The sequence below is a fragment of the Orussus abietinus genome, unplaced genomic scaffold (assembly GCF_000612105.2).
Source record: "Orussus abietinus isolate OABI.00-Male unplaced genomic scaffold, Oabi_2.0 scaffold10, whole genome shotgun sequence".
In the NCBI taxonomy this organism is placed as follows: domain Eukaryota; kingdom Metazoa; phylum Arthropoda; class Insecta; order Hymenoptera; family Orussidae; genus Orussus; species Orussus abietinus.
In genome coordinates, this window is record NW_019396009.1 from 869098 (window position 1) to 889116 (window position 20019).

Consider the following 20019-nt stretch of genomic DNA (forward strand, 5'->3'; position numbering starts at 1 on the left):
ACGACACCCCACGTGGTGTGGGCACTGGAAGTTCACGCAAGCTAGGCGTCATTTCCGGTTTTACAAACGGAACCATGAGGGAATACCCATAATTCATTTTACGATTACCGCATTGAAACCACCTCGCGGCCGCGTACTCAAACTGTTCCACATTTAGTATTGTCACGCTCCTCGTTAGTAGCAGAGATTAGTAGACAGGACCGGTGAAAGCTAACGTACGAAACCAGAGGGCAGCACAGGATGCGATCGCACGATTCTGCCCGTAAGCGATCTCCCAACTCATCTCTGTTGAGAGGTCCTTCCTTTTTCTCATGCAACCGTTAACCTCTAAGGTTTTCACCCGTTATCACACCATTAGGAAATGAAACTGATTTTACATCAGTTGATATTTTAAATGTTAGTCAGCTTCAATTTTTGAATAATTCCATAAAATGAACAACAAATAAAAGTAGCCTGCCATTGAATAATGACAGTTTTTGTCTTAGTACTTTAAAGTGCAAGACTGCATTCCACCAATGTATTCTCGATTTACTCAAGAAACAACGAATCACGTTCGAAATTCCGTTTCTAATTATATTTCCAGAAATATCTTATATTCTACAGTGAAGATAGATAAAATACATTGCTGTTATGTAATGCGCGATTCATATGATTCCGATACGGTATCGTAACTATCTTATGTACGATATTAATCACTTTATTCTTTTATCTATATGTACAACATACTCTCTCTCTCTCTCTTTTTCTGTTCTCGCTTTAACATTAATCGTGATGGGTGTTCTGCTAGTAATAAATTATAAACTGTTCGCTATCGTCGCTTGTTAAATACCATCCCAAGAGAGAAAAATCTAAACTAGCAGATTTCTATCAGGCTGTGAATCATACGTTCTCTTCGTCGCAAGTGTTTGGTACATTGTACACTTTCAAAATCAATGTCCATCCCTAGGTATGCAATATGTATGTATACGTCCTATTATTTACACAAATGCACACTAAAAATTGCAAAACTTTGCTACTGTTATTAACGTCGTTACCTCGATCTGTGTAATTAAAATAATCTACAAAATAATTTATCTTTCACGCAGTCTAATAAACGCAGAGCGCAACGAAGGTAATCCATAGTTAGAACATTGACGTATGGTATGGTAAGAAATGAATTAATGTACATGCACGGGAAATATTGAAGTGTTACATCAGCAAGTGTCCTTGCGATTCTCTCTGAATACCAAAAGTATTACCCACGTATACGCCTATTGTCTAACACTTCATTTTCCTTAATCTGTAAAATACCAAACTGAATAAATCTACATTTCTCACTTTTCTTTTTCGCAGAATACAAAAGGTTCGGAGGGTATCCCTTACGGGGTAAATTATACAAAAGTACGTGACTTGTGCCTCATTACAACAGGAACAACAACATGATTTAGCAGATCGGATAAATCTCTACTGACAAACACAAACTACTTCTGGTGCGAGACAATGCAATCTTTGAAATCTCTCAATGTCATCTAACGCAACCACGTTGTTGGTCTGGTTCTAATGTGCAAGAACGCGACAGCAAGAAAAAAAAAAAATCCAAAGTGCATAGCCATTGCGAGTAGAAAGTCTGCCCACCTCGTAGATCCAATTTGCGTAAATTCCGGGGATATTTCGGTCACGATTAAAATAGGCATCCTCCGAGTTTGCAAAATAATTTGTAAACGGGGCATAAGTCTTGCCAGAGCTAATCCACTACTTGCTTGAGAAAACGGTACGCGCGAGTTGTACGAAAAGGAGAAGAACTTTAAATCTAAACTGGATATTCACAATTGATCCTGAAAATGCAAAATATGTTACACGCGTCGATAAGCTACAGTTAAAGGAAGGCTTTCGGATTATGACGAACGGCGGACAAAAGTATTATCGTATATCGTACTGGAATCCCATGGGCTCATCCTTCTTTATCATTTACCCCACGCGCAAGAATTGCACATTTGGAAATTACTCGAGGCGCGTTAACGTGAACAAAACAGACTTAGAATCAATGATCGTAAACCCAATAAGTTCTCTCCGTCATCGACATTTTACAAGAACCTCCAATATATATAAAAATTTATCAATTATCTCCTACTAATGGTAGCTTTTTCCTCGCGGTCGAGCGTTGCCGCGACCTACGTCTAAACGAGCATTTTAAAAAAATCGCCGTATCGCTCTCGAAATCCGCGTCCGCGTATCACGTGCTGACAGCGATAGAAGGAATTCCTTTTTACAGTTCAGAAAGATGTCGGCGCGTAAATTAGGGTTTTAAAAAAAGGATCGATCAACTGAACGTTCCGGTGCGTCGCGCTCTTCATCTCTGGTACCTTCGGGATGACTCGTAGCCAGGTAAAGAGCCGCAACGCACGATCGTAGCGTGATTACAATTACAATCGATTAACGACACATTCTAGGACGGTGGCAAGGAAGGAGCACTAGGAGTTGGCGTTCGGGGGTGGCGGCCTTCTATCGTAGTCTCTTCTATAATCCTTGTTAGGTCGCCAATCGTTGGGATAACCATCCCCAGGATAACCGCGTCCCCTAAAGTGTCCCGGTGGCATATCGGTCTGTTGATAACCACCGCCACCTCCACCACCGTAAGCACCCGGTCCTCCGTACCCATAACCCGGGGGACCCTGTGGATATCGGTAGTAGTCGCTGAAAAATCAAGAACACCAATTAATAACGTCAACAAACGTGCCACGATTACAAGATTCGACTCCACTTACTTCCTTTTATCGTTTACATGCATGCCACGGTCGCGGTCTCTGTCTCTGTCTCGATGATATCCACCCGACATCCGGCCATAAGATTCAAACCTGTCGCGTTTGTGATCTCCAAACCTGTGGATCGCAAGGACAATGGTTAGGCATGACGGGAAATTTTTGTATGGACCCAGTTGGAGCTGGAATGTCAATCAAAATGTTTAACAGCACGGCCTTACCTTCCGTCTCGAGGATCCCTCCCGTCTCTGCACAACCAATGGTCCTCTTCTCTGCTACCACTGTAATGTCCTCCCTGGTTGTACCCTCCACTGTCTCTTCTAATTCTCTCGTCCTTGCCTCCGCTCAACCTATCCATGCCTCTGTCGTTGTGAGACCTGTCTCTATCTCTGTCCCTCTCCCTTTTGACTTCCTTATGTTTCGATTCCTTCTGGTCCTTATGCTTAGTGGGCTCCGCAGGCGTGGACGAGGTACTCGAAACAGGAGTCGGCGTCCCAGGTGCAATCGGCGTTATCGTTATAGCACCGGTATTGAAAGTAATGGTACCACCTCCAACAGCCGTGGTAGACACCATATGCTTTTTACTCGGTGTCCCGCTATTCGAGTTTTCCTCCACGTCGTCGATCCGCCGTTTCGCCGAGCGGACCTCCTTGTTGCTTTCAGAGTGCTTTTCGATATGTTTGTCATGCTGCTTTTCATTGTGTTTCTATGGAAAGACGGTTTATTACGTATTGTATTTAAAAGGTAAACTTACCGAGGTATAAATGCGTATGCATTGCTGTACCTTTGCGTTTGCGAGGTCTTCCTTTTTCTCTGGACTGGACGTCGCGCTTATGCTGCCCTCGCCTTTCTTCGTCGCATGCTTGTACAATTTGTAAAGTTTCTTCGCATCGAACTCGGTGAACTTGGAGACGAAGTACCAGAGGTTACTCCGCCACTCTTTGATCTGCTCCGGATCCTTGTACTCCGATAGATAAGTATTGATTTGGTTGCCGATCTGAACGAGACACTGACGAGTGTGAGCCACTTGCTCGACCTCGCTCAACGACTGATCCGGCTTGTCCAGTGCTTTCAAAGCTTTCTTCACGGGACGCATCTTTTCCTTGCACTGCGTCGATAATAAAATAGAAAATATCACCCCACTGTATATTTACAGCAGATGAATAATTTTAATTGAGTCACTCACTTCATTGAATATCGAAGGATCCAAATCCCCGAGGACGTCGAGTGCTCTCGGCTCGTTATTGGCGGTAAAGTGCATTGGACCAGCCGCTTGCTTGCTTTTTTTCGGTTTCTTCCCCTCCTTCTTATCCTTTTTGATTTTCTTGTCCTTTTTCTTCTCCTCGCAAACTGCGTCGTATTCCTCCTTGACTTCCTTTTTTGCTACCACTTCCTCTTCCTTCTTCACCGTTACCTACAATTTCAAAGCATCTCTTCAACATGTAAATAAGGAGACGCGAGTTTCGTGTAAGCGAAGTTACACCTTCATTATTCAATGATCACTTGCCTTTTCGACCTTCGGCTTTGGCTTTTTACTTTCATCGCCGGAACTGTCATTTTCTTCAATAATTTCTTTCGTAATCGCAGTCTTTATTTCTTTAGGTTTCCTAGGTTTCCTCGTTTTCGTCTAAATTCATTGCGAGATACAGTTTTAATTATGCTTGTAGGGATTGAAATTTAATGACTTTTATCGCACTTAAGGAACGGGATAGGAACGAGACGACAGCTGTTTAGAAACTGGATAAGGAATAAAGGTTTGCAGGTAAAGGTAAAGAGAGTAGTACCTTCGGTTCAATTTCCGGGACAGGAAGACGGATGTAACTCTGTTAACGGATGGGAAACACGTGAGGAAAATGTTATTACATCAACGTAGTAGAAAATCTTACCACTCCTGATTTGAGGTCGACCTGTCTCTTCAATATTTTAAGGAGATATTCCGCACGTACGTGCAATTGTTTAACTTGAGGTTTGCTAGCATTGGGAAGTATTTTGTCGCCAAGTTTAAGACTGGCGTCCATTTTAATGGCCTCCCAGGAACCCATTCCATGAATATAAATTCCCCTCAACAACCTTGAATCGTCGTCCGTTGTCCACTCGCAATCAAAGTTCGCAGGTTTTAATCTAAAAGAGGTTTCGATGCTTTATACTTTGAACGATCTAATTAAATGATCATAATCTTCTTTATGCCGTATATTAAATATGTCTTGTTCACGTTTATATTCTATATGACTTACTTAGCGTCAAGGTGCCAATTAGCTCGTTGTTCGGGATCGGATGGAAGAACTTGATCTAAAGGCTCCAATTCTTTTTCAGCAGCAGAGAACGATTTTGCGTTAACCATCACGCCGGAAACTTTAAACGTCGGGCCTTTTCCTCTCTTACGCCCGCGTAACCTTGCGTCTTCTTCTCCAACTTTATTGTCTTTAGCTGCAGTTTCAAATTCCTGGAGACAAGCTTCACAGCGTGATTTCAGCTGTTCTCCAAGATATCTCAACTCCGACATCGGTTTTTCTTGAAGTTCAGCGTCAGCTGCGATATCATCCAGGCGCTTCAGAGGAGCTGGGAATTTCTTGTAACTTCTTATGAACCTCCTTATCTGTAGTCAAAGAAAAATTGTGGGTTTTAGAGAAAGTAAAACAGTATTCGATTCGTCGGAAGTATGATAAAAAAGAGAAACAAAATTGAAAACTTACTTCAACGTCGGTAAAACTTTTAATGGTCTCTCGAGGATTGACTCTTGGCCTGCCTCGTTTTTTAGGTCTCTCGTCGTCACTGCCTTCCAAGTCACTACCTGATTCGTCGAATTCTTCACTGTCATCTCCAGCTTTCCTGCGTTTTCTCCCACCTTCGACAAGTATATCAATTAATATCGAATACTCAATAATTAGAAACTACTGAATATGGAAAAAAGGAATTGATTATTACCTTCACCAGACTCATTGATTTGTTGCAACGTTTTTCTACTTCTGGGCGGAAGGTACAAATCCTCCATTTCTTTGGACTTTTCCTCTTCCTCGACCTTCATTCTGAAATTCTCAGGAATAATTTCCGCCTGGCAAAAATCATACATGAATTACATTTCTCATATTCGATTAAAAATCTATAAATTACGTATTCCTCTCAATGTATTATATTTTTACAAAGCGTCACTGTAAACCGACATACCCAGTCTTTACTTTCCTCGTCATTTTCGTTAGGTTGAGCTATTGGTTCGGCTTCTTCTTCAAAAGCAGCAAAACTAGCCACCTTAAAAGCTGAAAGTAGTTCATCTCCTACAGTAGTGGGTGCCTCGTCTCTCGTTTCCGCACGTCTTAAAATTTCATCGATGTCACACTGTCCAGGAGAAAATATAAATTCGTTAGAACTTAATTGAAACGCGGCGCAATCCTGAAAAGAAGTCGCGAAGGACTTACCGTCGGCTCCTCGTCGCCGTCTTCCTCGTCTTTAAATAATTCCTCGGCACCAAATTTAAGAATAGCGGTCAGGTCTTCCTTATTAAAGGGATTACTATTTGTTTGTGCGCTCTTTTTATCTAACACAGTCCGACCAGTAGTATCCATCCTTTGGATAACTAAATGATCGAGAACCATCTTCTGCTTGGCCCGCTCAACGATTTCTTCCTCGACCGAGCTCTTCGTTACCAAACGATAAATGTTCACTTGGTTCTTCTGACCAATTCGATGCGCCCTCGCCTGAGCTTGCAAATCATTTTGTGGATTCCAATCGGAATCGAAAATAATTACTGTATCCGCAGTGGCTAAATTAATGCCAAGACCGCCTGCTCTGGTTGACAATAGAAAGCAAAAATCAGGAGATCCATCGGCATTGAAGTGATCCAAAGCCTGTTTCCTGAGTTCGCCCTTTATGCTTCCGTCGAGCCTTTGGAATGGAAAATGTCTCTTCTGCAGGTACTCCCCAAGAATGTCCAACATTCGTACCATCTGACTAAAAATGAGTACCCTGTGACCTGTCTCGCGTAAACGTACCAACAACTTGTCCAAAAGTACCAGCTTGCCTGAACCGCGTATCAGCTGCTGCAAGTAATCCTCGTTGCTTTCTTTCCTTTCACAGTCCATAGGTTTCGTAAGGAAAGCATGATTACAACACTTTTTCAATTCGATCACGATATTTAGAAATGTCATGGTGGATCCTTTGACACCTTTTCGCAAAGCGTTGTAATTTTTAGTGAGTATCCACTTATAATACTGCTTCTGTAAGGAAGTCATTTCCACTCGCAGGATTTGCTCAACCTTTGCCGGCAGAGACTTTTCTACGTCTTTCTTAACTCGACGCAAGATGAAAGGTTCCAATTGTTTATGCAGCTTGGAGTAACCCTTTTGAGCGGCATTGTCATGCTCTTTTTCAAACTCCTCCCAAGAATTAAATCTGAAAAAAAAATTCAACATTGAATTTCTGCCACAGTAAGTATATAAGAATATAATAGCTCATTGTAAGACGATCTTACTTGTTCGGCATGATAAAGTGCAACAACGCCCATAACTCTTTCAGACTGTTTTGTAAGGGTGTTCCGGTAATCAGCAATCGATGATTGGTATGAAACTCGAAAAGAGCTTTATACAAAAGCGAATCATCGTTTTTCAGCCGATGTGCCTCATCCACCAAAAGTGCTGCCCAGTTCAAAGCTCCCAAAAATGCTTTATCTTTTAGTACTATTTCGTATGTAGTGAGTATAGCATTGAATTTTAATCTCTTCGAACTGTAGCACCATTCGTATTCCCTGATCTACAAAAAAAAAAAAATATCAGAATTTAACAAATTAAATATTCACACAGTTTCAGAATTTTATAACAATCATTGTAATTGGCTTTGATACTTACAATATTACGAGAAGTCACGTCGCCTAAATATGTAACAAAATTCATCTCCGGCGCCCACTGTGCCATTTCTCTTTGCCACGAAGTCATTGTCGATAAAGGAACTATTAATAAAAATGGACCATGAAGCTGATGAGCGTGAAATAAATAATACAGAAAACATATTGTCTGTATCGTTTTTCCAAGACCCATTTCATCTGCCAGGATCACACTGAAATATGAATTATGTATTGTAAATTGTAAATTGTAAAATTGTAAAAATACATTTCCACAGTGAGCCACAAAATTGTAGAATTACCTGTTCTCTTTACACCACGAGTGAATCATCCAATTCAACCCGTCCATCTGATAATCCCTAAGAATCAACTCTTTGCCTTTTCCCATGTACTCGGGCTGCTCCTTAACCTGGTGAAACTTGGGTCTAGATCTAAGAACTTTACAATGTTTGCTCGGCGTTCTCTTCGAATCCTCCCTATCTCGAAACTCCTTGATCTTCTCGGGCCATTTCTTTTCTATTAATGCCCCATCTTCCCAAGTAGCCTCCGAGTAAGGTAAACTTTCCCATTTGCAATAATAGTCAGGATGATCCGAGTCCGGTTTCTTATATTCGGCTACAAGTACACACTCTCTTGATTCAAATTATTCTTAATAAAAATTCCTAATCCTAATACTTCGCCGTCGCTTACGAAAACTCACCAATAATTCTTTCAACATTATTATAGCTTTTCAAGAGATCCTGCTGAAGCTCCAATTGGCATTCAAAATAGTCTATGTCTTCAGGTCCAGCGTAATCTCTCCAAAGTTTTATTTCCGTTTCACGTTTGATAAAGTTATCCAACTTTTTTATTCCCTTTACCTACAACAGGAAATGACGTCTACGTGTGTAAATGGAATAAACTTGATACTGGCCACCTCTAATGAGAGCTTTTAATTATCACCGAAATGGTTGCACTAACGATACAGGAATAAATATACCTTTTGAGCCTTTAACGAATCCTCCGACTCCCAAGTATTGTGTATGTGAGACCAACCCTTCCACTTAATCAGGTACTGCATTTCAATTTCTCCGTCGGTCAAATGTACAGAATTAGGATCTCCATTTTCTTCGACGGCGTAAACGGTCGTAACATTTCCCGTCACTAATGACAATTGATTAGCGTATTATCAAGGTTAACGGAATTAAAGATACAACCCAGACTGCATATATTTAAAAAATATCCTTACCGCCTTTTTTCCCTTTCCTCTGACCCAAAATGCGCTCTATAGTTTCTGCATTATCAGGTTCAGCTTGTGCCGCCGTTGCTTCGTCAACCTCGACGATATCTTCACTATCAGTCCCCTCTTCGCTTTGTTCTTTATAACTCACGGCAGTTCCAGTTCGCCTGGTCACCTGTCTGAAAGTCCAATCACAAGATTTAATTACCCCCCAAAATTAGAATAGCACCTCATAAATAAAAGAGAGCGTAAAAAAGCAGGAATCAAATCATAAATACCTCCTATTATCATCCGAGTCGAACGACGAATTTTCCGACGAATCCGATATCCTCTTCTTTCGTGCCCGAGCATTAGCCTTCGCTTTTTGTGCTGCTCGACGATTTAACGATTTACTAGGAGGTGGACGTCGTTTCTCGGCCTCGTCGGACTCCGAATCCGAGCTCTCCGAATTCCAAGAATTTTGCGAACTAAAATGCAACATTTTCATTACAATAAATTGCATCCCCCCCCTAAGTTGAAACGCAAACGAGATGCCTTCGATTAGGCACCTCGTTTGCATTTATAAATACAACGTAAACGACGAAAAAAAAAAATTGTAAATCGTTACATCGACAACAATTAAATTTGCCTATGGTCGACATCATAGAGACGCGCTCTACAAGACGATTACACGATAAGCCTGATTAATTTCCAACAACACTGAATGATAACAGTCAAGTGCTGGCATACGGATAGATTCTAAATAAACACATCGGAGCAACGAAAAAAGGAAACGGGAATACATCTACGTATCACGGCGTGAATCGGGAGAGAAAAAAAAAAAAAGAATTCGTGACGAGAAAGCGTCAGAGATGCAAGTGCTCCGTTATTGCATTCACGTACACCATGGGGTGCAATCGTCGGATAAGTGAGATTACAAAAGAGTACACGCACAAAATCACGTACGCCGGCCGAATGTTATTTGTCGGAAAGCAGCAATCTTTACACGCCAAAGAAACGTATTTCAGCCGTGCCAAAACGATGTCTCACTCTCTTCGAATTAATTAATAAGCCGGGCCGTCACTTGTTAGACACAATCGTTAAATATAATACAATTGAAAACCGAAGCTGGACGATGCATTACTCGAACTGGAGATTTACCGAGAGGATGATAATACAAAAAAGAAACTCTACTTGATCAAGAACCACGACGCGAAGATTTTATAACGATTATTTCCCGACCGCTTGGAATGACAAAAGAAAAGAAAATGGCGGCCACGCGTTTAGAAAGTGAAACTTCTTAATTCTTCATTCACCGTAAATATTAATCGAGAGTAATGCATTAACGCTGCAAGAAGATCTAGTTCCGCCATAAATGGGGATTATTAATTAATTTTAGAATGAAAAAGGTAAAATAAAACATTCACCCTTCAGCGTTTTACTATCGTGATAAGAAGTTTCACTCTTGAAAAGTTGCGTGTATATAGTAGAAAATTGGAAATAAATATGAATGAATATTAAGAGGATATGAAAGGCGTTAAGAAATTTAATCGACGTCGATAAAGTAAAACTGATCTATGCCCTTTTGAATACTCAAGTGGTAACATGAGCTTTATATATATTTTTGACGAACCAACGTCGCCATCTGTGACGTCTAGCTGCAACTAAATTTTTGCTCTAGAAACACGCGTCAGCCGCAGGACAAGCCTTGATGAGGACAGGTCTTGAAACTCTTCATTTTCGACTCTAAGCCTCCAAGAAGCCGTGTTGGTTCTAGTTCATAAATAAATTTCGGATGAAAAATGAAATTTCATGAGTTTTAGGCCCTCCATATTTACGTGATAAATTTTGAAACGAACCGGTACGCCCAATACGGGGAATACTTTCCCCAACGATTTGACATCCCAGATAAATATATAGGCTGACTCTTTCATATCCTCTTAATAGATATGAAAATACGCCGAAGGGTCGGTCCTCGATGGGTAGGTGTCGCGTGCTTACCTCTTCTTCTTGATCTTTTTGCGGAAATCGGCGCTGTCGCTCTCGCGTTGGGCGAGCCTCTCGGGCTCCTTCCTAGAGCGAGCCGACCTCCTGATGCCGTATATATCTGGGTTCTCGTCCCACTCGCGGCTAGAGTCGCTCTTATGCCTAACTTTCGTGTCGGTGCTGTGATTCGAGCTTCGGCTCTGAAAGCTATCGCTCCGTGCAGGTGCGTCCGACTTTTCCGACTTTTCCGAGTCGGAGCCCGAGGCCGAGCCGGAACCGCTCGAGGAACTGGAGTCGCTGCGAGAGCAGCCGGGCAATATTTTTTTTTGTTCTTTCTTTCAATCTCGCCAGTTTCGTTTAACGGACCAATGGCAGCACCTTGAAATATGCGAGAGAAGTCCCGAGACTCTTCGCCCGGTATTCCATATTTTCCCAATCGTCGTCCCGCGAGAAAAGTCACGATGCACTCCGAATGTACATCGATGGACACGAATGCCTTCTCATCCTCCCCCGGCGACGCCATGTCTGCAGAGGAGACATTAATGTCCACCACTGTACAAGTGCACTCGCCTTTCTCGAATTTAAGTTAACATTTCTAGGAGTTTTTTACTAAGTTAATATTCCATCCCTTCTCATTTGTAGCGTTCAAATGACCTTCCGAAAAAAAAAATCCAGTAGTCAACTCTCGAGGAAGGCGAAAAAAAAAAGTTCATATCGCTAATTCTCAGGTTTCCATTCATGGCTCGGAAATGGGCCACTCGTGGCGTCGATGCTCTCGTCTGCTCGAAACATCGCGCCAACGGGGATTTAATTATCAGCTGCGGATTGATACGAGCCTGGACAATGACAGTAGTACCGCGTAACGAGTACCGCACATACACCGCGCGGTGTACAATTTTTTACGCGTGCAACGCCGGTCTCTCGAGGAAACAAGACTATTGATTTCTTAACCCTGGGCCCGAAGGGTTGCTCGGAAAATAAAATTAGAATGAAGTTCGATAATTTAGGTACGCTTCCCAGGGAGACGGAGTGGAGCGTCTAACTTGCACGTCACTGGAGAATACGTTAATTGGCGTGAGAGAGCGTACAGATGTTGAAAAAAAAAAAATTCCTGTTTTTAAATTCTAACCACGGTGTTCGGAATTTTCCTCCTAGAAGAGTCAGCGTGCGCGACATCTCCTGCCGCAAATGAACGTTTTTTGGCCACCCTCGTGGGCGACTACGTACACTAGGCATTTCTTGACGTCCGCGTGACGTGAAAAGCGATTCTTCGTTTTCTACACCCTCGAGCTCTCGCATTTTCCAAGGTGCTGGCCAAGATCTAACCTTCGCAAATGTACCAGTGTCACATTACCAAGTTATATTTAAAACATTAATATTTACTTAGGAATGAGGGTAAAGAAGCCTCGCACGGTTCGATCACCCCGGAAACGGTGTTATCATTGAAAGCTAAAAATCACATCGGAAGTAAAACAATCGTGTGCAGACGAGGTGAGATCCAGGAGAAATCCTCCTTAAAGGACAAGACCACCAACAGTTGGAAAGTTAGCAAAAAAGAAAGCCGGGATACTTGGATCGTTAGTGCTTTCAATGGCTTTTGCAATGAACAAAAGTGAACAAACACGTGGCAACGAGGAATACCAATTCCTCGATTAATATCCCTTGTTTACCAGTTCTTGCGGTCCGAACAAACCGCAGCTCTTTAATGCATGAAAAAGTAAAACCGCCTCGAGCGTAATTACGTATCTTCATTTTCCCCGGAAAACTCGTTATTAAAATATTCCAGCGACGATCGCTCAAACGGTCGAGCATCGTCCTTTCGATGAATTAATCCGACCAAGAGAACGCCCAAGGTCGCCCCCGAAACTCGATTTATTCGCCCGCCGCGGTAAGGCTCATATTACCAAGGCAATGGCACGGGATAATGAGCCTTACGATGAAGAGGGAGTAAGCAGAGTTCGGCGCTAGTTTTATTCTTGACGTACCGCATGCAAGCTCGTTCGATTCGCAAGACGTTCTGATATCAAAGGATATTAACGAAATTTTCTTAATACGCACCTTTCGGATCCCGAGCCGGAGCCGCTGTTGCTTCCGGAGGAGCTGCTCTCGCTTTTACTTTCATTCTCGTTTTCATTCTCATTCTCATTTTCGTTCTCATTCTCAGAATCCGATCTAGACTCTTTACCCGACTCCGACTCTAACGTTTTCTGGAAGGAGACGAAGAAAAGACATCCGATGAAATACCATCTCTATTCTACGCTACGGCCGCAATGTTGTTTGGAACGAACCCTTCGAATCGTTTCTAATATTTGCGTTTTATCGGCAGATTTTGCATATACGCCCACGCGAGTTATAACCGCGTCATCGTAGCGAATACCCCAACTTTCAGTTCCCTCGGAATCCCGGCTAACCTCGATAGGTTGAAAAAAATTCATAAGCGATTATGAATAAATCCTCGCTGAACTCCGAACGTCTCCTTATCATTTATATCTTTTTTTTTCTTCATTCCTATATTAATCAGCACACGATAACTCTATCCCAGTTCAGCGAGAAAATATCCACAAAGGCGGTTAGATCTTTTCGCGACGAGGAAGGTTGCCCGAAGTAACCTTAATATCTACAAATAATGTTAAATGTTTTTTTATAGTTCGAGTTATGTTAAAAATATTTTAGCACATCGGCGGTTCGGAACCACTGCGTGCCATTGTCACGAACAAGATATTTTAATCGCCGAGACACCCTCATTGGGAAGAGATATTCATGTCGTCTCGTTTCAAGTCCGCCATTTTGCGCCGCCATTTCGTGTCTCTGGCCGCCATTTTGTGAAGAATCAGAACGCAACGTCCGCAAGAAACTCACGAGAATTCGTTGAAATAATTAACTCTGGAGGGTCGAGCGTGAAAATTTTGAGACTATACTGAAAATAGACGCTGCTCCGAGATTCATGCCATAAATTTATTAATATACCGAAGTAGAGGCAATTCGTTTTGCCTCGTTTGCCTGTGTACCTCAGGTGCGTCCGCTGCAATTCTGATTCCATTTCATGTAATTAAAATAATTCACATTAGAGAGAGACATTTAAAAATGAATCCTTAAATGCTTATTCTAAAGATAATTACCCATACCGCCAAGGGAGTGGTAGGTGATACGAATAATGACATACTTCGCTTGAAGACTTGGTTCATTTATTGAGAACTTCAGTAGTTACATTTTACCGTTTCTTTGAAAATGTTACAGAGCGAAGACACAAGGAGTTCAGCTGTTTCATCCTGATTTCAGCTGCGAAATGCTTCAAGCTGGTTCTTTTTGATGAAATATTTGAAATGTAATTTTTGAATTTACTGGACAGCTAAAAATTCTAAGTATGCATGGTTTAAAGAGAATCGAGAGCTGTTATTTGAGAGATTGAAATATTTATAGTATTATAATGTATGCGTGCTATTTTTTGGCTGCATATCAAGTATAGATTCATTTGTACATATTACCATTGCATGGATTTTAAGGTATGTATAAATAATTTAATCCCTAAGTATATGATGCATATGTAGCATGAACTTTGATCGAGAAAGCAACAACTTTGACCTACATAGATTTTTAAAAGGTAAGAGATGAATGAAAGGATATTATTATATTATTTATTAACACCAATGGTCTAAACTACCAACGTCATCAATGATATTAATATGGTAGCAATTGCATTTTAAATTCCTGGTAAAAACCAACACTACCGCTAAGAATTTTCAGTTTAAAAAACAGATCGGTTTGAACTTCCCATTAGAATCGATAACAAGCATAACACACGATAATGAAAAAAATTATATCAATGCACTCGATTCAAGAAAAAAGATTAGCTACACATTTTTTAAATACATGTACACTTAATCTGGAAGAAACTACTTTCATATTCCCAATATTTTCCTTTTCTCATTTTAAGTTTACATTTTACTACAAACTCATGGAATAAACTTTCTAATACCAACCAGTAAGACTAGTGATCGTTTTGAATTTGATGGCAATATATTTGGCAATACAAATTTTTATTTTGAAAAACAACTAGCAGTTAGTCATAATTTTAGCTTTAACCTTAAATAGTACCTAAATTTAAGATCATTCCATCGATTACTTCACCTCTCTGCATGAATTATACTAAATCATAATCGTCAAATGTTTAATGGTTCCTTACCTATGGATAAAAATCATATAATCGATATCTGTCGAAAAGTCGAGTGTTCGCTAAACATTTGAAACATCCAGTAACAGAAGGAAGTTGGTATTTTTACCTTGTTTCATAGACCTTCCTCTTTGAATGGTTCAAAAACCTTTTCTCCCATCATAACGTAAACATTTCTGATGTAATTGCAAAGCACGAAGCAATAGAAAATCCACATAATTCTTAGGATGAACAGAAGTTCCCTTTGAAAATGACGCTGGCTACTTTGTGAAAAATGGGATGAAATATAATCTATCGTAAGTATTTTTGACAAATCGGTCATTTGTCCAAAGTAGTTTCGAGGTAAAGGAACGAACACTGCTGGGTTTAGCTTGATCACTTAACCGAAGACACACCTGACACGATCGAGGAAGCATGCACCACCAACTTTGAGCTCAATTTGCAAAAATGGGTCTATTTTAAATTTTCGAATAAGCCCACACAGAAGATGAAGGAAATGATGGAGAATCGTTCTACAGGAAAATCAGGGTGGAACAAAATTATTTTCAGTGAAAAACGTTGTCTCGAGTAGAGGTAAACAAACTTCTAGGTTAATGCAGAGGCTGAAAACTGTTCAAAGTTGGACAAAATCGAGGACCAAGAGCGCCAAGACCCGGGCCACCGGAAGACCCCAAGGCCCCACCCTACACGCAGGAACCGTTAAATCGCATCCCCGTTGTTTAATACAATTTTTACACGAATTTCCCTTGCCCGGAGCACACCGAAACGCATGTGGCAACGTTAATTCCCCCCGTTCCAAACAACATCGCGACGATTTTTCGCGACTCGGACCTCGCCAATCCACGGCGATGCTCGCCTCGGCAACGGAGCGAAACAATTATCGCTTAAAAAATCGGACTTAAGCTGGAAAACTCATTTTCGTGACCGACCACTCACCTGCATCGTCCCGTCTACGCGTCGCACTAAGGTCCGGATCTTACGGCCACAAATCGCGCCACTTCGGACTGCCGATTGCGATTAATAATACCGGGCGCACACGTGTTCGCAATGTTAAACGATCTTCGATATACAGAGCCGCGACATCGCACAAATTTATCGAATTTTCCCGTACTATATGTTCGCAGGCCCGAGCTTGGCCGCCATTTTGTGAACCCGACTCACTCGTCCGCCCTCCCCAAGCCCCCCACCCCGCCAGCCAATCGAGTCGCCGACCCAGCGTGCACCGCGAGCGTGCCCCCTCTCCGTCCACGAAGGAAACGCGATTAGCCGATCCGAGCGCCGTACCGCTTCCCTTCAACCACCGCATAACGGACAATTTTGCCTCCTCACATACCGTCTCGTATCAAAAATTCCGAATTTTCAACAGAAAAAGATCTTTCCTGGCATGGTAAATCCCTCTACTCGTGACATATCGATTAATCCATTACACGCGAATGCGAGGTATGAAACTCGAATCGAACATACCCATCTCAAGATTGCCGCGCACGTCCGCCATCTTGGTTACGCGGAGAGGAAAATCTACCCAAGATGCACTGCACCCCGTTTTTCCACTCGATGACTCCCGCTATATGCGCAGTTATCGAAAACCAAAAACCGTCCTCGACTTCAAGGTCGTGTAGCTTGAAAAATCTGAACCGATGTTGGCCTCACTTTGAACAGAAAGAATGAAAGGAAGTTGATTCTTTCAGGCACGTGGATTCCTGATGGGACCATCTCAAAGGACGCCATCACGTTCGCCATCTTTTATGTAATCCAATGATCCGCTTTTACATACGGTCTTGATAGTTCGTTTAACAGATTTTAGAAAAATTTGTAGAACTAGGAGGAATAGCATTAAAGTTACATCATAATTTTGTAAGTTGATCCAATATTTAAACAGACTCTATGAATGTTAAGTTGGAATTGCCGATGGAAATGATCGACGTTAATTCGATTATCGATCAGGAGCCCAATTATGCATTAAGAATCGAAAGATGATGCAGAGGTATAGCTTGATTACAGGTGATTCGTTACTACGCGTTATATGAATATTAATGACGTCAGCATGCGGACAACGACAGCGCCATCTGGAGGGAATATAGGGAATTATAGGCTCTACGCTACATGGACTTGGGAGGAGCTGAGACTGGCCACGCAATTTTGATGAATTTCAACCAATTTAGTGATTAGAATCGTCGGAATTCATGTACAGCAAAGGAGGACAGTTTACCCGATGCAAAGAAAGCAAAGCGAGTTTTCCACAAGGCTGAGAACTGACGCGATACAAACTTGTATAGAGGATGAAAAATATTACCCAAGGACCTGTCGCACACAGCACCGGAAAAGGAGGACGATCTCGAAAGTCCGAGACTCGACTGCTCCCCACATCCGGTCGAACGAGACCGTATCTGTATTATCGAAACTCGACGATATATCGAAGTACCGAGAAAACCGCTCAAATTTAAAATACCCACAGAATTGAATGCGAAGATAGCTAATTCATTCTTAGAAACGATTCATGAACATTTCCGAAATAATTAGAGTGATCGATTTTAATGAATTTCCCTTGTATTTCTACAGAATATTATCATTATCTCGAGGTGTGTAGAAACTAATCTTATGCAAAAACAATTCGTAATTACAAACCATAATCGCATAAAATACAGAGTTTAATCACGTGCCTTGTTAAATAAAAGACCCGCAATACTCTAATTACGAGAATGAAGGCACGACGTAACGCTTCTGATATTAACTTTATTTTTGATAGAGTTTTTAAGAACTATATGTAAGATATTTATATGAGTGTGTGAGTTGCATTAAAGAAAAAATAGATACATAATATTATAGTATTTCTATTGGTTCATTCAGGATCCGGCGTCCCGCTTGTTTCATCTTTGGGTGCCGCTCCTTGATCTTCTTTTGCTTTCGCATCTGGTAACCAGAGTCCGCTGTCGATGCACCGTTTCATGTGGTACCTAGCATCTTCTTCAGACATTGCAGCTATTGTTTGCTGAAGCAGCGGAATGTCTTGCGCTTCAAAACATTTCTGTAGAGCCTAAAATAAAAAATAATAGTAAGAATAATACTTAAGATAAACTGAATTGGTTAGTATAAATTATTCTTCTCGTGAATTAAATAACTAAGATGTCATGATTGTCCATCTTACTTCAGGAAGACTTTCAAACACTTCGACAGGATCAAGACCTCCTGGGCCTAGTCGATTTTTCTTCTCTTCCTCTTCCGCTTCCTTGAGAGCCTCTGCAACCTTTTCTGCTGCTCTTTTTCGAATTCTCTCTTTAAATGATCTAAGCTCATCATCGAAGGAATTTTTGTATTCCACCTCCGCAATCTGTATTCGACTGAAGAAAGAACCTACACATGCTCTTGGGTCGACATCCAACTGTTTTGACAACTCGAAAATGTATTGCATGCATATACATTGATGAGCAACATGCTCCATTAAGTCATGTTTCTGTAAAAAAAAAGATATAAGTAAATGATAACTGTTAAGATAAATATAAAAATGTAGGATATAACAATATTCTTAATGATTTGCTTGATAAAAAGGAAAACGTACCTCTTCAATCTCAAGATTGATACACCAAATAACTAAATAATTTGCTGTGTTCTCACATACTAATTCTGGATGATCTTGAAGGAACTTTTTACTATCGTCATACCTCCTGAGCATACCGAATTTCTTCAGATTTTTCTCATTGTCTTTAACAAATTTTTTCATTCTCCTTTCCTTTTCTTCATCCGAAATATTCAAATCATCGTCCCGTCGTATAGGTGTCGAATTTATTACAGTTTTAGTAAAGCCATCTTGACCAATTGTATCAACATTCCATGGAGCCAATTTTTCTTTTTTCATCAGATCTTCCTCTTCTTTCTTGATCCTTTCTTCCTCTTTTTCCAATTCCTGCAGTGCCTTTGTCAGAGTGGTTAAATCAGCTGAATCCTTTTGATCATTTTCCAGTTTTGCGAGCTTTTCCTTCGTATCTTTAAGTTTTTTCAGTGTCCTATTGTCACAGAAGCAATTAAGAAAAAAATGTCAAAATTTCTTAGAATTACATTTAAGTTTATCTTAACATTGTTTACTAAAAATTACACAATTGATTATTACTGTGCTTTTTTCCTTTCGTGCTCCTCTTTCTCTTTTTTTCTTTCTTCCATTCTCTCGATTCTTGCTTGATGTCGCCATCTGAATAGTGATGGTGTATCGATATTAGGGTGCGTGTCATCCTCGTCATCAGAGATCTAGAAATCATAAAAATTAAAACGTCAAAATATATGCAACGTACATCAATCATAACCTTATTATTATCGTTATCTAATGATATTATAGACTCATTTTCATACAGATATGTAAGAATGATGTTTCGCAAGGACATTAATAATTATTTCACGACTTTATAATAGAAATTCTAACTGAACCTATATGCAAGATTACAATGCATTACATGTTAGAAAAAAAGACGTTTCCATATAAATTGCACGATGATACGTACATAGCACCGTATTAACCCGTCAATTCTTTAAATAAAATCTATTAAACCAAGTTTCTGAAAACATTCTGGAATATTCCTCACGTTAGTTCTACTGAAATACATGTATACTTATCCTTACTTCTATGTTCTTCCACTTGCTATAATCGACCATTATTCGGTTAGAAATTTGCGTCACCTATAATTATGTATTGGGCACAATTATTCGATAAAAGAAACTTCGAAATTCACTCCTATTTTCTGAACGAAACCACCTGAGTATTACCTGCCAAAACTTGATTGTCAACTGGACTTAACTGGACTGAATAGCTGCAAGGACGTTTCTACCAGCAGCTAAACTACGTTTTTGAGAACGCTTTCCTACGCGACATTTGCAGTTTATACAGAAGAAATATCCAACGGATGTATTTACACACGTTTCTTTGCAACGGTTTTATCATCGCCGGTGGTATAACCAGCGATGAGTTGGGAGATTGCTCACGGGCAGGGTCGCGCGATCGCAACGTGTGCTGCCCTCTGATTTCGTACGTTAGCTTTCACCGTTTTTTGCCCCCAAGGATGGCGCAACGAATTTCTGGTAGGGTTTCGCGCACTCGCGATGGCTGTGC

The 20019-nt window shown here is 40.9% G+C and overlaps 2 protein-coding genes across 7 annotated transcripts; both read right to left on the bottom strand.

The window, feature by feature from the left end:
- Positions 1-681: 681 nt before the first annotated feature.
- Positions 682-15990, bottom strand: LOC105699700 (chromodomain-helicase-DNA-binding protein 1). 4 transcript variants are annotated; one of them, XM_012424892.2, is made up of 22 exons: positions 15861-15990; positions 12812-12960; positions 10769-11041; positions 9067-9255; positions 8798-8967; positions 8549-8712; positions 8270-8429; positions 7872-8184; positions 7577-7784; positions 7204-7481; positions 6152-7124; positions 5904-6071; positions 5664-5790; positions 5432-5583; positions 4973-5334; positions 4625-4859; positions 4246-4365; positions 3925-4152; positions 3523-3846; positions 2960-3444; positions 2745-2858; positions 682-2673 (listed from the first exon to the last, which is right to left on the bottom strand). In XM_012424892.2, exons 1-22 carry the CDS (start codon positions 15864-15866, stop codon positions 2451-2453), a joined length of 5421 nt encoding a protein of 1806 aa, XP_012280315.1. In that variant the 5' UTR covers positions 15867-15990; the 3' UTR covers positions 682-2450. The 4 variants fall into 4 exon arrangements, with proteins under 4 accessions (XP_012280315.1, XP_012280316.1, XP_023290182.1 ...); XM_012424893.2 differs by having other exon boundaries at positions 3925-4140; positions 10769-11050; XM_023434414.1 differs by having other exon boundaries at positions 10769-11050.
- Positions 13917-19854, bottom strand: LOC105699701 (hsp90 co-chaperone Cdc37). 3 transcript variants are annotated; one of them, XR_002762389.1, is made up of 6 exons: positions 19533-19854; positions 19030-19163; positions 18481-18925; positions 18070-18375; positions 15034-17958; positions 13917-14936 (listed from the first exon to the last, which is right to left on the bottom strand). XR_002762389.1 is itself a non-coding variant. In XM_012424896.2 (6 exons), the coding sequence occupies exons 2-6, from the start codon at positions 19563-19565 to the stop codon at positions 17764-17766; spliced, it is 1113 nt and encodes a 370-aa protein (XP_012280319.1). In that variant the 5' UTR covers positions 19566-19589; positions 19677-19854; the 3' UTR covers positions 17638-17763. The 3 variants fall into 3 exon arrangements, 2 of the variants coding, with proteins under 2 accessions (XP_012280319.1, XP_012280320.1); XM_012424896.2 differs by lacking the exon at positions 13917-14936 and having other exon boundaries at positions 17638-17958; positions 19533-19589; positions 19677-19854; XM_012424897.2 differs by lacking the exon at positions 13917-14936 and having other exon boundaries at positions 17638-17958; positions 19677-19854.
- Between the last annotated feature and the right edge of the window lie 165 nt (positions 19855-20019).